A 23,846-nucleotide genomic window follows, 5' to 3' on the forward strand; every position below is an offset into this window, starting at 1 on the left:
ATAAAACTTTATTGCTAAAAACAATCTGCACATGTCCACAACAAAAAGAAAACTGACCAAAAGGGGGTCATAAATTTTACTTTACAATAAGGTTTTGTTGTTATTTTTGACAGAGCAGAACTTCCACTTGGATTATTATTTCTATTATATTGCTATTATTTTTTTTATGTTTTATTTGTTATGATGTGTCCTTCATGTTGAGGTTTCATCTGTTTTATAGATCAAATGAATGAAATATCTACAAAGTCTCACTACTCTGTGAACCATAGAGTAGAGCCATCATAAGAAGATTTAGATCATTTCCTATGAAAAACAAGCTACATCTATTTCACCGTCAATGTCACACAATCATGTTCCTTCACAGAAGAAGCCAAATTACTTGTGTATTCATTAAGTGTGATGAAGGTTAAACTGATGATACAAGAGTCTTATGATACAGCTGTGTGATTCTGTTGTATGTGTAAAGACCATCCTGCTTATTATGTACATATTAAAGTTAAAAGTGGATAAAAACGGTAGAATTCACTGATATTTGTTCTGCTCGGAGCAACCATCTTCATGAACGATGATATGAAATCATGTTTTGGAGGCAAAAAATGTCAGTATTTTCAGATCTGTCAGGTGTTCCAATTACTTTGGCCACCACTACAAATACATATTTATTCCAATCATTTTAGCATTTTTCAACATTGCGGTTTCATTGTAATTCTTCATTTTGTTGAATTTTAATTTGTGGCTGTTTAATTCTATTTTGTAAAGCACTTTGGGTTGCACATTTGCATCAACATTCTATATAAAAAGCTGGGCGTAGCAGGTTTGTTGCACACATATAAAAATAGTATGACAATGAAAATGTTGGTGCTCCATCCAATTACTGGCTCATTATCTCACAGTGTTTGTTAATCAGATGGTTTTCAGTTGGCAGACAGTCATCCACAGGGCAAGAGTTCAGTGCAGATCAGGGTGAGTGTGACCTGTTGGGCAGAAATCCAGCTAAAGACTTAAGAGCGTAGAAAGAAGCTCTTAACCCATAAAGACCCAAACATCCACCACTGACCAATACCGTCCGCTGATCAAACATGTTTAAGACTAGTTGATCCACTAATCCTAACAATGCATGGAAATAATTGATGTAAAATACAGTTATTTATCTTTTCATGGTAGAAGGAGCTGAGCCGAGAGGCGAAGCTCTCAATTTACCGGTCAATCTACGTTCCTACCCTCACCTATGGTCATGAGCTTTGGGTCATGACCGAAAGGACAAGATCCCGGATACAAGCGGTCGAAATGAGTTTCCTCCGTCGGGTGGCTGGGCGCACCCTTAGGGATAGGGTGAGGAGCTCAGTCACCAGGGAGGAGCTTGGAGTAGAGCCGCTGCTCCTCCGCGTCGAGAGGGGCCAGCTGAGGTGGCTCGGGCATCTGTTTCGGATGCCTCCTGGATGCCTCCCTGGGGAGGTGTTCCGGGCATATCCCACCGGGGGGAGACCTCGGGGAAGACCTAGGACACGTTGGAGAGACTATGTCTCTCGGCTGGCCTGGGAACGCCTCGGGATCCCCCCGGAAGAGCTGGAGGAGGTGTCTAGAGAGGGAAGTCTGGGCATCCCTGCTTAGACTGTTACCCCCGCGACCCGGCCCCGGATAAGCGGAAGAAATGGATGGATGGATGGATCTTTTCATGGTCTCCAGATATGACCCATTTGGACGTTCAGAGGCTCCGTAGTGAACATGGAAACACTGTCATCTTCTACAACGTTGATTCACCAGTAAAACCCATGGAGTTGGATGGAGATGGTTGTTTTATGTTCAGTTAATGATATATTTTACTAAAAAAAGTCACTTTTCTTCAGTTTTCTCTTTTTTTGATACAATAAAAAGCTTTTAAGAACATCCATACAGTTGCGGAAAAAACTATTAGACTATCAAAAGTCATCAAAAACAATGGTTATGCAATCAAGTTCTAACTCCTGTGTGTATCATGTGACTAAAACAGACAGAAAAGAAAACACGGAATGCCTAAAAGCACTGTTTTTGTCAGTACAATGCCATAGCTATTGATGTAAGAACTTAAGTGATTTTGGTTTTTATCAAGAAAACATGGAAAATGGCTAGATATCAGCTCTTAAATTAAATTCTTAAGAGCTATTTTTTTTTGTTATCCTAATATTTATCCACACAAATTTACCTTTAGTTGTACCAGGCATTAAAATGACCAAGAAATTGAAGAAAGAAAGGGGTGGTCCACTATTTTTTTCTGATCAGTACATTAAATATTGGAAAATACCTGATTTTCACTGGAAAAATGTAAAATATAGAGATTATTTTGTAAGAAATGGTGTTAAATCACTTAGGAAATGTTAAATATATAGAAAAAAAAAACATCTAAGAACAGCCATAAAAGTAGCACTGGGTCTTTATGAGTTAATTAAAAGAGAAATTGCTTTTTTTGCCCCAACAGAAAATAGGAAAAGCCTTTCCAAGATTTGGTTTTAGTCATACAACGTCATACAATTTGTCTGAGGTGAGGAAGATGATAGAGTGTACAGGACATCATATCTTCTTCCTAAAAGCAGGTTTGTCTGATGCAAAGTGACAAATGACACCAATAACCACACGACGCTGACTAAAATCAGGAGCCACAGATGCGTGTAAGACGGTGCTTACGTAACTAGGAGATGCTGTCTTGTATCGACTTGGTCAAGACCAAGTTGTGCATAAGCATTTCACTGATCGAAGAACAGTAGAAAATACACATTCACGCACATCGAGAAATACCCAGTCTGACCCCTCATGAATGATTTTGCGTTGCACAGTACAGTTTTTGTAGTTGTTTACACTCCATACAGCCCACTCCAATGGAAATAGATGCTTGAGTAAAAGAGATTAGGTTACACTGTGATGTGTGCACAATAGATTCAGATTCAAATTCAAATTTGGATCACTTGATTTATCCCCAGGGGCAATTCCGTTTGCAGACATGCAAAGGACAGGACATTATACACTAGACACATTCCACAAAACACACAGATCCATCAATGAACAGGACAGCTGAAGGGTCCAGCCATAAAGTACAGCAGTAGCAATAAACAGATAAAATAGATTTTAAAACCTAAAAATAACACATGTAAATGAACAGTGTACACCCTATACTACACACTGTCACTGGCATTTAAAAGCCTGATGGCAGAAGGAATAAAAGAATCGTTTATGGGCCGTGGGTGTGGTGCACTGAGCAAACACACTTACTATAGAATCTATGCACACATCCACACCCGTATTCACTCACATACACTGTACATATGCATTCTGCTCTGTATTTCAAGAGCCTGTTGTCTGAAAAGATACTTCCAGTCGTGGTTAACTAAAAGAGCAAAAGCTTGTTAGATAATGTGTGTTCAGCTGTTTTCAGTTAGACTGTCTTATCTCCTTCCTGTGTGTGAGACAGGCCAAACAAGCTGCACTTGTCCTACACTTCATGGTGCTGGTTGGGTTGTCATCTAAAGGCACACTGCCCCTAGTGTCCACATTATGAACACATTCTTTTCCCCCATATCGTGTTTGTAGGAGCATTTACGGACATGTGCTCAACTTGAGGTACTTCAGCACAAATTTGAAGTTAATTGTACTTGAATATTTCCATTGGACGTCAGTATATTACTGCAATAATTTCAGTCACCAATTAGACACTTTAGAGATTGATATTAATACATATAATACAAAACAACCAATAAATGAAGCTGCCTAACAGTATATTCCATCAGTACAGTAATTACACTGTTGGCCATAAAGTTGGAATTATTTTGTTTTTCACTTTTCTCTTTTTACCTATTATACACATCAGTAACCAGGTACAATCATTACATATTGAGTCCCAGTTACACTTTATCGATCAAGAACGAAACACTTGATCAGGATTATTTCATGAGAAGAGATAAAATATTTTATTATAACTTTATGGCCAACGGTGTATACCACAGCAATTGTAATTATAACAAATATATCTAACACTAGACTGAAAAGGATCATTCTACACTTTAGCTTTTATTAACTTTATACTAATACTCATGGACTTTTGCTAAGGTTTTGAAAGCATGACTTTTACTTGAATTTAGTACAATTTGTTGGAACGTCAATTACTGATATAAAGGTAAAGTCGACAACTGCCTCCAACAGAGGAAATGTCTTGTATATTGTTTTCATGTTGTTCTTCATAAAACCATCCATAGAACACTAACACTCAAATTTTTATACATATATAAAAAAAACTTGCATATCCTCCCGAGACCCAGGAAAGGATAAGTTTTTTTTACATGAAATAATTGTCATAAAAAAAATATTAATAATGCTAATAATTCTTATCATTATAATAGTAAAATAAAATAATTATAATACTAATAGCCTTGACTGGACACAGCATGATGCAACAGTTTTGTTTTTTTGTCAGATTAGTGTTTTATAATTTTAATGAAATGTCCTTTGCACTTGACAGTGATTGTGTTTTTTTAAATAAAGCTGTGAATCTTTCATCCCCTATGGAGAACAAAATTGCATTGCTGGGTCTCAGGATGATTTCATATCCTTATGTGTTTGACTCCGCCACTTGACAACCCAATGAAACAGCTCTGTGACCCATTTTGGGTTGCAAACCTAAGTTTGGGAAGAGCAGCAGTAGAATATTCGTACATTATGACTTGACACTGCCACTTTTACTAAAGTAAAAATTCATGATGATGTGTAATTTTCTCATCTTTAATTAGATATATAGGTGCAGATTCATGGTCTTGTAAAAAAAAAAAAAAAATCTTATAGTAAAAAAAGTTAATTCTGGTTATTAGCAAAAACCACACATTCTCCTATCTGGTTTATAGTCCATTTAAAATGCACCTGATGAAACCACTTACTTTGTGTATGTGTTGCATGAGCCTCCCACTGTTCCATCATTATACAAACCCAGGGATAATCACACCTGCCTGTGACAGTGCAGCTTTTATGTCCTGCTGAGTGTGCTCCTAGTTCCTAATTCGTTTACTTTATCTACTTAACTGCAGCAACCAGATTAGCATGTGGACACACTCCCCACGACATCTACCTGCTCCACATAACACTTCATCTCATTGGCTCTTGATCTCGTCCATTGCTGGAGATGAAAATGCTTCTCGTCTGAATTTGGACTCTTGGGGTTAGAGGTCACGACAGTACCTGACCTGGATTACAAAATGCTCCTGCAGCAATCCCATGAGCCACTAAAAATAGTCTGTGCCTGGGTTAGTTTCTCCATTGAACGGCTGGGGTGACCTGCCCTGACCCAATCAGAGACTGTCTGCTTCTGGATGGGATTAGCATTTCTGGCTCAGGGACACTGGCAGGGAGAGGACACACACTCATACCAGCTAATAATAATACTAGTAAGTGTTAAGTAGAACCAACAATTTATTTTTCAGTCATTCCTTTAAATCAACAGCATCAAACATGCACATTTGATCAAACATGACAGGGAAATACAGGTGAAGTAAAGCTCAGTCAATTTATTGATTTATGGAAAATATATCACATCTTTACAGTTTAATACCTTCATAACTTAACAGTCCATAACCATTTACCTCCTGGCATATAGATTAAAGGTAACCAATTAAAACACCTCAAACATAGCAGTATTTAAGTTTAATGAGGAATCCTAATATACCCCCACTAACCTGCTCCTTGAATTTAACCAACTGGTCAAAATCTTACCACTGAAGCTGATTTTGCATCTAAAGCTCAATTCTGTGCTACAACCCCATCTTAATTCTTAACCCAAAACCATCCACCACAAGTAGTATTTGTGAATATACAGTATATGTTTTCTGAGTAAAACAGCAAGCAGATTGAAAATTGAATCACCGGACTAGAAACTGAAGATCAGACACCAACAAAGACGAAAAATGAGTAAAACATGAGTAGTTATAGCAGCAGCAACAGTGAAATTTGGTTTCTTTTCTTTTTAGAACAAAACCTTTTTAATATCCATATAGTTCATACCAAAGTGCAAATATGTTCAACTGCATGTATTTTAATGTTGTTATATTAAGTACTTTTATCATATTCTAATTAACTACAAGTCTTGCAAGAAGGTTGAGGCGTTTGAGAGTATTATGGCACATTTTAAAACCAAAGAGAAAACAGGTCACAGGTCATTTACTACAACAATAGGCAATGCAAACTTTACGATACACTAATATATAGATATATTTGGTGACCAAAGTTTGTCATCAATACATTAATATTTGAGAACACATTTATAAAGCATTACATCAATATTGTATCATCAGGTTATCTGTTTGCAGAACAAATGTATTAACCGCAGTCCTTGAGTGTGTTTTCACAACAATCACCCTGAAACAATACGCACACTACTGCCTCCAGTCAGTGCTCCAGGCATTGTTAAGCCCACGACTCAAAACAAGACGAAATAACATCCCGTAGGGGGAAAAAAGAAAAAAAAAAAACCTTTTGTACTTTTTCCGTCTCATTCTTGTCCAAACTCTTCAAGGTTTAAGAATGCTCATTTCCATCTGAGCACCAACGAACACCCTACATTGCAACTATTTGCTCTTGCAACACTCAATAGTTACACAAATTTTTACAGATATATAGCTATATAGTGATGTATATACCTCCAGTGTGTACACAATCTGACCACTACCTCTGATGGGATCAGAGCCACCTTGTTGTGACAAGAGACCGCCACAGAAAGGGTGCATGCAAGAAGAGTACTAGAACCCAATTTAGTATGAAGAGAATCACAACTGCCACTGGTGCAAGAGAGTCAATTTTCTTTGTTGAAACATAGTGGAAAGAATTAAATAGCCAACTTCTCTATACGAACTGTGGCATGGGTTCCTATCCCTCTGCCTTTTCAGTGTTGCTCTTTCCTCTAAATTAATCAGATGCTGGGTGACTCAGCAGACTCTTGGTCTGAAGTACGGGGCTTCAGCCCTCTTAAAGCTTGGTCCGTTAACTTCTCTAGGGATTATTCTGTTGGTGTTTGCTAGACAGATACCTTAGAAGTAGTTGGATGTATCAAAGCACATATTGCAAAGTTCTACAATTATATAATTTAGGGGGGAGTTTCATGATTTTTTTTTAATTGTTCCTTTTTGTTCTTAAAGACAATAATCTTAAGAGGACAAGCAACATTGAGAGAAATGTCAACGCTCCCTTCACTTGGCAGTCATCATCTGGACAAACTCTGCAAAAAAGAAGAAAAACTCTTTAATGATGAATGAAACTGACTGTGCCAGTTAGTTTTGTCTCTGGAAGTACTAACACAAGCTAAACATGACAGTGAGAATATGAGCAGAGGGTTAGAATTTCGAGCAGCTGAAAGGTTGTTTCTACTGCTCTAAAATGACAAATACATGTTGTAGAAAATAAAAAGAACATCTCACCTTCATAGTTGACCTGCCCATCGCCGTCGATGTCAGCTTCGCGGATCATTTCATCCACCTCCTCATCAGTGAGCTTCTCCCCGAGGTTGGTCATAACGTGCCGTAATTCTGCTGCACTGATGTAACCATTGCCGTCCTGCAGGGGAGGACAGCGTTTGTTCAGTGTTTCAAGCCAAAGCTCATTTGTGATGGAAAAAAATTACCTTTTCTTCTCAAAAGCAGTTTGCCTTCGATTAGGTACTTCTGAAGGCAAACGTAGAGCTTTACTTCTCACGTACCTTGTCGAAGACTCTGAAGGCTTCTCTGATCTCCTCCTCGCTGTCTGTATCTTTCATCTTCCTAGCCATCATGGTCAAGAACTCAGGGAAGTCAATAGTACCATTGCCTATACAGAGAGAAAAGGGAGTGTAAGGGTTGGAATTTGTCAACAAGCAATCATACTAAAAAACTGACAAAATGTGGTCACATCAATTGAACAGACACATGAGCAGGCATTAAGGACAACAAGGAAAAACACTGAACACTGTATATGCACCTTATCCACATCTGCAACACTGTCAATTGTTTGTACATGCCACTGTTTTATATACACACATTTATATTGAGACATGGCTTTTTTTTTTACCTTGTGTACTGCATCTCTTTATTTCTATTTTACTATCGGCTGCAGGTACAAAAATACCTTACATCTTATCTTAGTTTAGCCAGTAAACACATTCTGTCAAATATGTAACTGGACAGAAATAATCTGGTAGATGGAGGAAGTCTGCATGTCATTCGATAAATAAAAATAGGTACATGTATGTTCACTAATAATGTTCAAATCTGCTCAACATCACCACCATGTGCACTTGCAGCAAAACTTTACATTTTCCTCTTTCAAATGTGTTGAAAAGACCAAGTTTACACTACATCCCTGTGTTTATTCCATTAAGAATGCCATTGTTCATTTGCCTTGCCATTTTTTGGGCAATTCTCTGCAGCAGTACCTTGAAAATGACATATTTCCTATATGTGTAAACATAGAAATTCATTTTTAATTTTCTTGTTTTTCCACCTCACCATCAGCATCCACCTCGTTGATCATGTCCTGCAGCTCAGCCTCAGTTGGGTTCTGTCCCAGAGAGCGCATCACAGTCCCAAGCTCCTTGGTAGTGATGGTACCATCACCATCCTTGTCAAACAGCGAGAATGCCTCCTTGAACTCTGCATGTTACAAAAATAAAAGTACAAACAACCACCCAAAAATCAGACACTTAACAGTCAGCTTTTCACATAGTCAGGAAAAAACTACATTTTAAGTGTTAATATTGGTCAATGAATGGCCTTTCAGACACTAGGAGGAAAAACAAGAGCCATCAAAGCACTGCATATCACCCTGGCCTCCACAAATGTTGTACACAAGGTACTATTTACTGATGTTAGCTTAGCTTCATCAACTTTCCTTTGCAGCAGGAGTCAGTAAAGTGACAACTTGAATCATTAAATTATGCACACACACAGACACGACAGGTAGACATGACAACAGACGGAAGACCAAAGGCATGACTTCAACACATAGCTGACAAAGTGCAGCCAATTTGGTGAAAAAAATGGTTTGGTTTGAAAGAAAGACGTGTTGACAGCTCTGCCTTTCTCCATTATTTTCTAGGCATTAAAAAGTGAGATGCTACATTAATGAACCCTCACCTACCCCCCCTCTAAATACTCCTATGTATTTTTATTATTATTTATCCTAATGCTCCTGACCCATAGTCTCAGTAATTTAAATTTTAACCAAATCACTGCATCTGATTTAAACCTGAGAGAAACAGTGGTGTGAGGTAGGACATGATCAGGACTACCAAAGAATCAACTACCAACTGTACATCTACCCCTGGTTTGGTTGACTTCACAGGTTCTTGAATTTGGTTGTGAAGATGGTTAAGCTGTGCACTTACCAGCAATCTGCTCCTCAGTCAGCTGATCAGCCTGTAAGACATGAGATGAAATATTAATATACTTGGGTGTGCATATGGATGTAATGCAATGATTTAAAGAACAGAAAATCTGTGGTTTAACTCCAATGTCTTAACAGCAGCACCAGGGGTAAACTGCAAATTTAGCTGCATTTTGGGAATGATTTTAGGCGATTTTACTGGAAGGTACTGACAGATAAACATAACTTGATACAATTATCTTGCTTTCAGAAGGTGACCAGTATTAAGAAGCTAAACCTAAATTACTATTTGGTTACTGCACAACTTTGCTCTGCATTATATAACTAAATATGCGACAATACGAACCTCCCAAATGTTGAGATAACATACTACACTATAAATCAGACAAAATTAGGATAACGAGCCAGGAGATAAGTAAAAAATAATGATTGGTAAGTTACCTTTGACCGTTTGAGATATTACACTGGAAATAACATTATTTCATGTTTCCTACCATAACATTTTTGTATTTACTTTATTAATTAATTAATTCATGTCAAAACTAATTAAGGCCTTGTTTTAGCCTTGCACAGCCAGATCAGTGTCCACACCTTATTCGAACTGTGCCTGCACTACTTCACACCTGCTGCTTCTTCTCATACATTTGTCATTTACCGGCAGTTTCAAACCAGGTTAAAGGAGGTTTAGCACTACGTGGTGGACTGGAGTCGCTACACTCTCATTCAGCCACATTTCTACCAGTGGAATATCCGACACACTTCGTAAACCGGTTCAGAGTGTTGTTTGGCTTCACGTCAAATGGTTAGAAATCACTTTACACTGTCCCAACCCTAACCCTGCTGTGGAACATCTGTTGTTGACTACACAGTGTAACCAACATAAACAAATCTGTGAATATGTAAAAGCACTATAAACATATTCAATAAAACCAGGGAGTAATATCAGACAGCTGGACCCTACTCAAAAACTATCCAAACACAAAGCAGGTAACCCTGCTCAAATCAAAATCAGGAGTGCTCAATTTTGTATGGTTTTTCTCCTGAGTGTTTTAATCTTTTAGAGCTATCATTAATAAGAAATCAAGGCTGGACCAGTTACTGGAGGTGAATCATAGACTAAATGGACTTACAATGTGTCTAGACACTAGAACATTTTTATCAGCCTATTTATTTATATTATTAAAGCCATGTTCCAGACAGATCTGAAAGTCAATGTTATCTTCACTGCTGTTGTAAAACTGGTTAAAGCAACAGAACATGACATGAGGGGCTGTGTTCACACAGCAATTTGTCTTTTTATCTCAGTCTGAGATGTCATTCTGCCATCCTCGTGAGGTCTTACCAGACCTGTCTAAGTCACTCCACATGCCCACTTCAGGCTGAGAAAGTGTGATGAGGGACAAGTATAAATACTCCACAGCCAGAAATACACACACATGCTATAATTAGTGAGACACGAACAGGGTCGCCAATGTAGCACACTGAATATCACTGCAACTAACCAGCTCTTTTTATGTTTTTACTGAACAGATGTGAAGCCTGGTTCATTATCACAGACTAACCCCTGTGCCAACTGTTGCTTGACAGTGATGGCTGTTTTTGTCTGTCTGAACTCTCTCACATTGTCAAGATTGGGGAGCAACTGGTAAAATGACAGATAACAGGAAATCATTGGCTGCACATAAATCCTAGAAGTCCCCAATAAAACAGTTTTAATGTTAGCTAGTGGATGAGGTTATGTTAGTTTTATTATGTTTATTTGGGAACAGATAGGATTATAGGTTCAACTAAAAATAACTCATGTCATACAGAGTTACAGGATAAAGTTCTCGTAAAATGTACTTCTACTGTTCCCTGTGGTTTTGTTCTGCAGGTGAAGACTAACTTCTTTTCTCAAAGCCCCTAAAACTGAAGCCTTTAAATCTCACTTTTTGTACCTCAGGGTGGTAACGCCATGTGCTCTTCGAGTCAGATTCAATGAGTCACTGACTGCTGAGGTTGGGGGAGTGGGGGATAAAAAGAGGGGAGCAACTGCAGAGTATCCATTCTGCCCACTGTCAACAAATACGCTGGTGCTGAAGCAAGCAGTGTCTGGATCAGAGCACAGCACAGTTGTGTGTCATAAGGATTTCTACTAGTGCTCTGAGAAGCATTTCGCAAAAAAGTATCAATAGCTTCCAACTCATTGGTAAACAGGAGATAATGACATATTCATGCTGAAACAGTTAGCTACGAGGAGTTTCTTTTACCATTAAAGCTTACAAATTTTGTCTGAGCTGCATGTTGCTGGATATGATACTGTGCAATATTCCAAGTTCTCTCACTTGGCAGATGGCAATCTCTTTTACAGACATGTCGAATTTAATGCAACAAAGGAAGGAACAGACAGATGAAGGAAGCTTGACAGACAATACAGAAATTCAGCAAGTGGTGTCACAACATGGCTTTGTGATACATTTAGTTCCCATTTTGGAGGGTGCATTGCGGGTCCTGACAGCCTACTGCACCAAGCATGGTTTGGTTCAATGCGGGGAGGCGCGGAAGGAGGGGTGGCAAAGAGGATCATTCAGCATGAGCAGAATGCGGTTCAACGTTATGGCGCAATACGTAAGGAGATGCTGTCATGGTGTCTCTGCAAGAATACATAGTCCAGAATGTTGCATCGTCACCACCAGAAACCCCACGTACCATCTGAGAAACAGTTGTTGCTAAGGGTTAGCAACATACTACTACCTGTCAAGTTATGTAATCGCATTTGGCGAAGATTACAACCTTTTCCGCTTGTTGCGCATGTCACCCTAGATTCAAAACAATCCGATGATGTCCCTGCATGTGGAACCAATACTGCACAAACCTGTTATGTGCGATGTCAGATAAAAGACTTTAGATATTTGTCTGCAGCGTTAACCAGGAGTCCACATTAACACCGGAAGATCTATTTTTACACCTCACCACGCCCACTCCAACACAAAGCTAATGATAAAAAAAACCCACTACAAATGTCGATTCAACCAAATGGAATGTAACGAATGTGACTTAAGTACTAACACTCGCAAATGGACTTAAACGGGTGATTTCACATAACAGCAGAAAAAAGATCCCTGTTCGGGACTGGATCCTCTCATAATGCGAGGTCAATGCTACGCAGCTGACTGTTTCATTAGCACAAAACCACTTTTCTTGATTAAATATTAAAAACACGGAAAATTATGAGTCGAAATTTACAGTTTAACCATAACATGACTGCAGATTATTTCACGAGTCACGCAACAGCGGAGCATTCTGCAGATTTCAGTTGATAAACCGTGTCAGCAAGCTAATATTAGCTCCCCTGACGTTAGTTTTACATAGACTTTTTTTTCGAATTACGATGACTCTTAAATGTATATGAATAATGCGAACTATTGGATCAAGACTGCGTGAATGCTACAATTCAAAGGTGCAAAAGCAGTGAAAACGGCGCTAGCAGTAGCCTTAACTAGTTAGCTAAAACGAGCTAAGCTACACACGTTAACGTTAGCCATCCTATACTCACCATTATCCTTTTTACTTTTCAAGCTCCACGTAGATGAAAAGGTGTCTAATGTTACACTTTACTTGCAGTGCTACTTTAAAAGTAATCGAGATCTGTTGCAAAATGTATCTGCAAATCTGCTGAGATTATACCCCGGTGTAGCAGAGTTGCCCGGAAATCTTATTGGAATCCTGAGACGCCGGGTGTACTACGCCCCGTTCTAAGTGCTATATCCCATATCCTTCCGCTGCTTTGGACATCCTCTTTACAACCATGGCATTACCAAACAAGAACCACTAAGCGGGAATTTTTTTTAAATAATTGCACACATTTAATAACCATGGGCCTACATTACTTCCTAATAATTTCTTACAGCAAACAAAGTGCTTCTGCACTAGGCGCGCAGGGATACCAACCTCATCACTGTAGCAGGTACTCGTGTCAGAAGTTTAACAATGACACAAGTGGCTCATTGAGTTAAATCCTCATTCTTCATCATAAAAAAAAGAAATTACTCATACTGATATAGTGTATTCACATATAATATTAGTCATGTGGTGATCCAACGTGCGTGTTTTACTTCATTATGTATCACTTACTTGTGGTTACAGTTAAAATTACTTGAACTTGTTCACCTGATCCATAAAGGAGCCTCTGCAGATTGAATTAATGTTATGCTGCAAGAAACTTGTTAGAACCAAGGATCATAACTGGTTCATATTTTATACATTAGGCTACACTTTATATGCTACGTATTAAAATTCATTGAATTTACTTTGATAGACTGTATCTCTATTTCCCTCTATGCAAATTCCAGTTCAATTCAATTCAATTCAATTCAGTTCAGTTCAATTCAATTCAATTCAATTCAATTCAATTCACTCATTTTGTGTATGTATATGTATGTATTAGTGCATCCACAAAAGCCCACAGCATTCATATAAAATTGTACATTCCCATCCATACATGCACACCCGTAAGAGAAATGTTTTAAAATGACACTAGTACAAAAAAAAAAAGTAGCAAGTATGGAATCTGATGTGTCAGAGGTGATGTGTCTGTAGTCCTTTTCTTTTTAGCCCTCATGTGATGAACTCCTCAGCAACTCCAAGTCCAGTCCAATATTACGGCTTAATATGATTATTATCTGAAGACATAGCATTTTTAAGGAAATGTCCTTAGAAACAATCAGGGAACCATAAACTTGTGAAAATAATAATAATATTATAATAATTTTTCACAACATGACTGTCTAAGCTATGCTTCAGTATTGTGTATGTGACTACCTACAATTACTACTTACTGATTAGTACACTGTGTAGGACATTTTAAAATATTTTGCAGGAACACATATGTAAAATATTATATTATTGTAGGAGTTTTAAAAAAGAGTTTTTCTTTCTGAGTGGGAAATGAGGGGGATTTGTACTAATTTAGTATAAACACAAATTATGTCAGCTCTCTAAACTCAGACCAACAGACAGAGGTGAGAATATAAAACATAACATTGATGAAATGATTGATTTATGAATGACTGCATACAGGGAACGCATAGTTAGTCTGTATTGATTTTGTTTTTTTAGTTTATTACTTATATGTACAGTACATATGCCTGAATGGTTACCTTTTGAGATTCAGCATGGCATGCTACAAAATTGTCAGTAGAGGGAGATATTTACCTACAATGTTAGCAACTAAAACTGGCCAGAGGACTCTAAATAAAATATTCATGAAGAAGTGGTGGGCTGTCTTTGCAGACAGAGACATCCCTGCTGGCTCAGTAAAAATGAAAAGTGTGTGTAAAGTGTCTTTTTTGAGTATTTAGTCAGTTTCATCAATGTAATGTCCACAAAACTGCTTATGGTTAAATTTATTGAGGTTGAACTGCAATATCCTACATCCAAAAAGTCACTCCACACTTCACGGTGATTGCAGTTAAGTGGGACCAGGACTACTATTAATTCTAAGCTTTGCTGAAAGACTGCACATCTGATTTGCAATAAGTACCAGTGACATTTATGTTTTGATGTTAAATGATGGCCTCTGGGCTCAATAACATGCCCTATGCTATTAACTTTCATCATAAAATTCTGAAATGTAATGTGAATTTAAGCAAAAGGAAAATGACATCTGCTTTCACCATTACACCAGAAGTTATTGCTGATATACTGGAAAAACTGTTTTAAAAAGAGAAAAAAAAGAGAAAGTAAGACCTACCCAAACTAGATTCACTAAAAAGGCCAGTAAATGTTCTGTGCACTATTACACAGATGATAACTGAAAGCTATGAGTGGCTACTGTTAGACCCAAGCAGAACAAGCTGTTTTGCTGACCAGGTTTACATTTTGAGGTTTTGACATTTTGAAGTACAGGACATGGACATACAATTATTCTAGCTTTTGGGGTCTGAAGGGCTACACCAAGGCAGCTCTTAAACACCGAGGCTGTGAGTGTTTATAATGTGAGTAGTGTGTCTGAAAACACTGGATGAATGTCAGGTGGATTTGTAGCTGAAGGAGCAGAGGGAAGGTGAGATCAACATTAACAATGAGGATCACAGAAGGGTCTGGAACATCCTGAAGCACCTTATTGACTGTGTCTCTTTTTGGGAAAATAAGAATAATCTTTGAGAGGACATGATGAATGCAGAGATTCACTGAATAGAACCAACTACATGTTTGTCAACACTTTTTGCTGAGCATGATGCTGACTTGAGGCATAATCTTGCCACAGCCCTAGTTTCTCAGGGACATCAGGAAAAATTCAGAATGGGCTAATAAATGCAGTGGCTGAGGTCATAAAGGATCAAATCAAAGAGGAAATTTAACAAAGTTTCTGGCCGTTATGGTCAATGAGATGACTGAGTCCAGTTATCTGTTCAGCTCTCATATATCCTCAGGTATATGACTGAAAGAGGAAGAAAGGGGAAAAAGGAGAGATATTTAAAGTTTGAGGATTTTACAGGTAAGAAAACAAACCCAGGGTCTAGTAGGGTTGGTTCTGCATCTACAGAAGAGTTACAATTGTAAATCAGCTTTGAATCAGTTGAGATGTTAAGGGAGTATCAAATACTAACCCTATAGCGCCGAACATATCATATTTAATACATGAATTCTGAGGCCCTCTATGATCAGTGTGATTTTTTTTTTCTTGAAAAACCTGATGTATACAATTAGTTACATGCAATAGATAGATAATCCAACAGGTGGAAGGAATTTGTTCACCAGAGGCCTTTCCAGTGACACTACAAGATTGCCAGGAGGCAGAACTTTGCCAATTTTGAAAAGGAATTACCAATTTGTTAGGCATGTTCATGTTATATTGTTTTTTTGTTTGTTCAAAATAATAATATTTGAGCATTGAGACCTGATGTATGAAATATGATACAAAATTGAAACTCATACATGGAAATTGATATTTGAAAAAAAAAAGAGTTTTTTTGGTTGTTCAGAAGGACCAATAAAGGCTCCAGTTTCAAAGAACTGGAATTTTCTTTCAATGATTTAATGGTTCAGGCTTTACAAGATTAAAGATTGCAAGGTGCTTTTGCAAATCTCAGTGGATTATTTGCATTTTTCACTTCTTCTCCCAAATGCACCAAACTTCTGGATGAGTTTAATCAAAGACAGCTGAAGTGGAATTGTAGCAGAATTGTTTGCACTGAGCTGGTCGAACTTTTCCTCAACTCAAACTTGACCAGAACTCTGTACATGGTGCATCTGGACAATGGGTGCAGTTAAAAAGTTAGACCTCTGTTTTTTTCTTTTTTCCTGTATTGGTATTATCGACACTGTTGATGTGCTCTTTGGGATTCTACAAAGCAAGACACTAGACATGTTGTTTAGTCTGGCCAGAATTGCAGACTGTTTTTTCAGAATGTCAAGGTGGAGCAAGCTGAAGTCACAGTGATATCTTTGACAAGACCACACAAGTGATGGGACAGCCGAATGCTCCACCAGACCTTCACAGGGCTGTGATCGACTACATACTCGCACAAATTAGGAAGAGATTTGAAGGTCATAAAAGACCGATGTTTGGTGGATTGCTGAATTACAAGCAGTTTGAAGAACACAAACAGACTTTCCAGAGGCAGACCTCTGGATTCTGACTTAGAGATACCAGCACAGTTTGACCTGTCATGTACAAGTCAAACTATCTCCTGATTTTTCTGAGGAGGACAGGCCTTTCAGACACTTGACAGAACTTTATGCACTCGCATACCCAATCCTAACAATCTACAGCCTCTGTGAAATGTTTGGTTTTGGCTCTAAACTGATGCAAAACTTGAGGAGGATGATTTGATCAGAATGTATACAGCAGTAGTTATCTGTCTCCATTGTGGTGTTCTGATCTGATAACAGAGAGTAGTCTTAATCTTTGGAGCAGTGTTTATCAAAGTACCAAACTGGATGCTTTAAATACTTGGTAAGAAGTAGCTGTCCCTGAAGACATTTAGATCACCTGTGTCAGTGTGGGTGTTTGGAATGTTATGCCTTATATAAACAGTACAAATGAAAAAGACCACATTTATTTGGGGAATTTCTTTCTCTTTGAAGTGTATTTGTATCAGCTTGTATTTAGTGTGTGTGTTAGTGGAGGTCATCATTCCATTCTTTATTTCCTCCAGTAGTCACTAGAAACTATGAGATAATATTGTAACATCAGGGTCTGGGTGATCCATCATACTCCCACACATATCCTGTAATGTGTTACCCCTTGTGTTTTGTAAACCTTGTGTGTTAATGTTTACAAAGTTTAAATGTACCACAAACCAAATCTCCTATGGCCTGATCTACTAAAGGTTTGTGTGTATTAATGTAACCGGTGGTCTCGAACTCTGCGTTGCATTCCTTTTTTTTTAAGGACGAGACCCGCACGTATGTCTTTGGTGGCAGTCTCCGTTTATTGAGTTTTCATTCCTGACAAGTGACAGAAAAACACAAAAACCTCCGGTTAGTGACCCCCATAAAACAAGCTCCTCTCCCACAGAAATCCAGAACAAAAGGGCAAATACATTAAATTATTAAAACAAATACAGCATACCTGACAAGTGACAGAAAAACACAAAAACCTCCGGTTAGTGACCCCTGTAAAACAAGCTCCTACACAAACCAAAACGACAAAGAAATGTGTTTCAGCACATTATAAACACCTCATACAGCCTGAACTAGCCAGTTCATGTAAAAAAATTAAATTAGCAGAGGCTAAATCAAAAATTTTCATGAACTGCACGGCTGCTTACCTCTCCCACAGAAATCTGGAACAAAAGGGAAGAGGCAAAGGCGCGAAAACTCTGGTTATAGCGTGCAGTGACACACTGTAAATTGCTCGTTGGAGAACAGACTCAAATTAAAAGTTACACATACTGACCTGGAGGCCCACAATATCAGGTACCAACCAAAAGAAATGAAATAAAATGAACAGATTTTGTGTAATTATAACAATAAACAATATCATATACATACCCACATTGCTGCGAAATAATTGACTCTGTTACATTAAAACGTGTGCAAAGTCATTGAACTCGCCAAAAAATGTTCAAACTGATTTACTAACAGTGCGCACTAAGGGTTGTGTCTTTCAAAGGTGCAAAATAGCGTGTCTGATCCAGTTAGTACATTTGCCACAATGAATATGCAATATGGGGTGTTTACACACAGTTGTGCATGTGGAGGAGAAAATGTAAATATATTAATTTAGCAAATGCAGAGTGATTTATCAAACTCAAAAGCAATTTTGATCATAGAAACTGCGTCTATATTTACCACATCTCAAAAGGAGGTGCAAACGGGTTGGACGTGTAACTGTTCACACATGGCTGCGGTTAGGAGACATGGAAATGATGAAACGAGATGCAAAGAATGCATTTTTCATCCTGGTGTGAACATTTTTGGAGTGACGGAAGAAAAAAATAATTAAGACGTATGCAGCCCCCCAACACTCCCGATGATTGTGATTCAAAATATGCACCGACATTAGGCTACAGTGTGACAAAATTATGTACCTGACAGTCATTCAATCAAACTACTACCCCCCCCCCCACACACACACCACACACCTACACACCCACACCCACACACACCACACACACACACACACACACACACCACACACACACCCTTTAAAATGAAAAATAAATAAATGAATGAGTCATGCAATACCTTCTATGACAAAACTTCTCCAACGTTACATTTCCGCACGTCTGGATCATTCAGCACGCTGTTCCCATTAGTGCTGGTTTATCCCAGAGCAGTTTTTACAGTGTATTGTCTCCAGTAAAAACCCTCATTTAAATAGGGCGGTCTCCAAGACTTTGCACCTGTTGTAATTTGCGCAAACAATCTTTGTAAATCACCCGCAAACCGCGGTTCAACCCCACACGCAAAATTCTAGATTGCGCAAGCAAATTAGTACATGCCAATTGGGATCTTAGTAGATCAGGCCCCTAGTGTGCCTAAAACAAATGTGTTGCACAGGAGACTTTATTTAATAAAAGTGAAAGTAGTGAAAGTTCTGAAAGTAGTGTTTTATTGTGTTTCTCTCTTTGGATTTGGCTTCTACTTTTACTGTACAACATATTACCAACAGTATTATGATGTCTTCCTTTACACACGTGAACTTTAATGATATAACATTTTCATCTGTAGGGTCAAGGAACTGGCCCACCCTTTTCAACTATCACATCATCACTTCTGGAAAGCCTTCCCATGAGGTTTAGGAGAGTGTTAATGGACATTTTCTTTTTACCATTCTTTTGAAGTGCATTGGTGGGGTCAGCTACTGGCTCTACTGGGTTGAGGTCAGAACTCTATGCAGGTCATTTCCTTTCATCTTCGTTAAATTTACTAATCTGTGTCATAATCATGTTGAAACAGGAAGGGGCTATCAGCAAACTGATTCTACAACATTGAGAGAATGGCATTGTCTTAGTCTGCTGACGCATTGGGAGTTCCTTTTACAAGAACTAAGGAAATCAATCCCACATCCAAATCCCCCCCTTCACCCTTACCATTCCCCGGAGCTGCCAAACTCAGACTCATCCGTTGGTTTGCCGGACAGAGACTCATAATTAATCCCTGCAGAGAACAGTGTCCACTGCTCTAGAGTCTAGTACTTTATGTTTGCTGCTCAGTCATGAAAACCTATTCCATGAAGCTCTCTATACACGACTCTTGATCTAATCTGAAGGCCACAAGAAGTTTGGAAATGTGTAGCTATAGACCCTGCAGAAAGTTGGCAATTTTCTGCACACTGTGTGCTTCAGCATGTGCTGTGATTGTATGTGGCCTACCACTTTGAGCTGATTTGCTGATGTTCCCGACTGCTGTCCACTTTATTATAATACCACTAACAGTTGACTGGAATATTTAGTAATGAGCAAATTTCAGGAATGCACAGTACCATCCTGTCACAGGTACCATGCTTGAATTCAGTGTGCTCCTGAGTGCTGACCCATTCTTCACAAATGTTTGTAGAAACAGTCTGCATGCTCATTGCTTGATTTTATGTACCTGTGGACACAGAAGGAAAAAATCTGTTATACATTAACAATTCATTTTGTTATTTTTTAAAAACTTATTTTACAGAAATGTTTTCTGTCAGTCTTTTCACTTTGAGCATTTGTATTTAATGCTTTCCTATGTTACCTTGTGCTCCCCTGCCCTATTCTCTTCAGGTATAATCATTATAATGTACACCTGCACCAAAACTGGTTTGAGTAAAATAAATGACAGTTTCATCTGACCCCGTAAAGACTGGTGAACAAAACACATAGCGTTAACACATTCATTCCCAAAGACTGAGCCAGGACTCACTGGTGATTTGCAAGAGGTTTTATTTGGATCAAGTGAATGTTGCATTTCAAGCATTTGACAATTGACTTTGATAATTTTACAAAACGCTTAATCTGGTATGTAAGTCATGTACATTCTCTTTATTTTACAGATGAGTATGAAAAAAATGAGTCATTGTTTATTTTAAATAACATCTCCTCTAAGTGGCTGGTTTACCTGCTCGATGTACTAAGGAACATGTACATACATTTTCTTTTGTCATGATTTGTGTTTTGGGTTGCAATGGTTTATTAATTTCTTAAATGTGGGTCCTCAGAAATAAACCTCTACGGACACGGTTAATTTTCTGAAAGAGGCAATGTATCTTTAGCAGGGAAAACATTGGTAATGCTTCTGTTTATTTGACAGTATTTACAGTATTATTCTAGTTCAAACCATTCAGGCGTGGGCCTACCACTGACAGCTGTCTAAGTGTCTGTGGCACACTGTTTCCACTTTAGCTTCATTACAAAGGCATTTAGTAAGCAACATTAGGAACACAGGAGCGCCACAGCAGGTTGTGGTCTGAGCTGGGAACTGTTTGCACATTCTGTCTATGTAGACAGTCTTCTTGCAGAAGTTGAACAGTGGCTTATTGTGCAGCCTGTATTGTTTCATTGCTGCTGTACTCCAAGACAGTGTTTCAGCATCCAGGGTCAGTCCGTGCTTGATGAGACAGAGATGGCACTAAGAGAGAGTAAGTGCAGCACACTCCCAAGAGTCAATCAAGAGACAGGTTGGCAATCTTATATGCATGGGTGTCCTCATAGTGTTCCCTCTGACCGCTCACAAAGTTCTCCAAAGCCCACAGTGCTGAAAGCTACCAAGCAGAAGTACAGCGACTCCAGGTAAGTCCAGCCCTCCATGCATGAATAGACTGATGCTGCACCACATGCAATCACCAGGACAGCAACAACAGGACGAGTGTCCACTTGGTAAACAGACGGCTTCCGCTCTCATTGCTGTCATTTTCATTCCGTCTGCCCTCCAATGTGCTGTGCTGGGCCTTCCTCCTGTGCCACCAGATATGAGAAAGCTCAAAAAAGTTATGACTCTCTCCAGGAAGAGATTTGAAGAAGAGTATTGATGCAGAGCAGCCGAGCAAACCATAGAAAACAAGTAAGACCTTTCCTGTAATGGTGGACGGGGCTGACACTCCAAAACCTATAACAAAGAAATCAGAGGAGCTGACTTAGAGTGGATGCAGACATTAGGAAGATATTTTAAGGATTATTTAAAATATCCACAAAACAAATAAACCCCTTGAGAGCTTGACCTTGTTTTACAGATCAGTCTGATGTATGAGTTTAATTTAGTTATCTCCGTCTAGCGGAGGTTATGTGGCTTCCTTCCTTGACTCTTGTTTACTTAAAAATTTTTAATGACTGGATTGGAATGGAACTTTTAAGGAAATTAGTCATTTTGGCCTTTTTGTAAGTTCATGACCTGCTGAACGGTTCCAACATATTGTTTTAGTCTTGTCATACTGTAATCTGTTATATTTGTTTCCCATAATTCCTCTTCTGGGTTTCTGAACAGGTCTTGGTCTGGACCTGCTGTCAGTTTAGGTGTTCTTGACTACAACACTACTACAGACAGTATATAAATAGTGGACAGTCCCTCCATGATGTCACCTATTGCTTTGTAAACTTCAATGTCAAAGATACTTAAGATGGCCTGGTGTTTTATGGAAATGTGAAAATGAGAGATGACCCCATAACATCAAATAATTTCAGCTACTTCATAAATGTTAACACTCAAGTTTAAATAAGAATATGAAATCTCCTTGCACAATGATGTCCATTTAATTTTTTTTCATACTTCTTTAAGGTTCACTCAATCATAATGTCTCCACATATACATTAAAAGGTTATACAGTATAACAGCCGGGGGAACTTGATGTAATAGAACACACCTAGACGTAGTCTATACCAAAACCACCAATGAATCAAAGCTATGTATCTGTAGGTAGAGATTCATTATTCACTGAATATAATACAAGGCTGTTACATGTTACAGTAACTTGATGTGGTATTGATTTAGGGCAATGAAATTAAAACTAAAAGTAGCGGAGGTAAAAAAACAAAAACAAAACAGGATTCAATTTGTACATGCAACAATTAGGATTCATAAGTAATGTGAGAATGGAGCCGTGTAAGTTGTTTCAATCAGGAAACATAATATGGAAGTCTCTTTTTGTGCCTTTGTACCACACAACAGTCATATAATAAAAATAACAGTAAGTAAACAAGGAAGTTGTTATATAAGGAAAATTGATTGAAGTGAACCAGGACCAAGTCCCTTGTTTCCACAGAGACAGAGAGAGTCCAAAGATAGTGACGAGAGATAGGAAGGCTATAAAGGGATAGGAAGGCTATAAATTGATTCCCAGAGGTGAGGCTGGTTTAATTTTTACCTCAGAGGCATATTTAACCATCTATAGGTTGAGGTAAATATTGATTTTTTGGATAACCATCAAAAGTGAGTCTCCTGGTCTTTCCTAAAGTAACCTAACCTCATATACAGTGTGGTTCATATTCACTTTACATGCATTTCAAAATTGTGTGCTTCCTACAAATTTGTATTATTGATATATTCTTTCTTGCATTTATTTATTAAATCAGGTTTTAAAAAATACAATTCATTTAAAAAATGGCTTGACATTAACAAAAGAAATCTGACACATGAGTCTTGTCTAATTATAAAGAAATAATTGACATTACAACATTTTGACTTGTGGCTTGTTAATCAGTGTTAAAATATGCTCTATATTACTGGTATATCGTAATTCTTAACTTACCAATGGTGGACACTACAGTTCCCACAAAGTAGAAGGCACCGGGGATGTCCCAGAGGGCTCTGCCTTGTTCTGTCCGGATCCCTGCCATCCTGGCCTCCTCATAATGGCGCAGCAGAGATTTAAGGTCTTCACAGCTGATGTTATGCTCCCGACTAAAGCTTGTCAACCTCTGGCTCCAGAGCTGATGGGCATGTAGCTCTGCTGGCCTCTCCAACGAAGAAAATATGGCAGCACCAGCAAGCATATAAAAAGCGATAAGTACACCAAGCAGGTAAAAACAACCTGCTTCCCTGCTGGGGAGTAAAGATGGGCAGCAGCAAAACAATTCTTTCTTCAT

At 38.4% G+C, this 23,846-nt stretch overlaps 1 protein-coding gene and 1 pseudogene across 1 annotated transcript; both read right to left on the bottom strand.

Annotated features, from left to right (window-relative positions):
* Positions 1 to 5,502: 5,502 nt before the first annotated feature.
* LOC115431796 (calmodulin) lies at positions 5,503 to 13,093 on the bottom strand. The gene is made up of 6 exons (XM_030152441.1): positions 12,899 to 13,093; positions 9,365 to 9,395; positions 8,487 to 8,630; positions 7,703 to 7,809; positions 7,425 to 7,560; positions 5,503 to 7,225 (listed from the first exon to the last, which is right to left on the bottom strand). The coding sequence occupies exons 1-6, from the start codon at positions 12,899 to 12,901 to the stop codon at positions 7,197 to 7,199; spliced, it is 450 nt and encodes a 149-aa protein (XP_030008301.1). The 5' UTR covers positions 12,902 to 13,093; the 3' UTR covers positions 5,503 to 7,196.
* An 8,272-nt stretch (positions 13,094 to 21,365) lies between these two features.
* LOC115431092 (potassium channel subfamily K member 13-like) lies at positions 21,366 to 23,846 on the bottom strand (annotated as a pseudogene).

Source organism: Sphaeramia orbicularis, chromosome 13, assembly GCF_902148855.1.
Source record: "Sphaeramia orbicularis chromosome 13, fSphaOr1.1, whole genome shotgun sequence".
Taxonomy (NCBI): Eukaryota; Metazoa; Chordata; class Actinopteri; order Kurtiformes; family Apogonidae; genus Sphaeramia; species Sphaeramia orbicularis.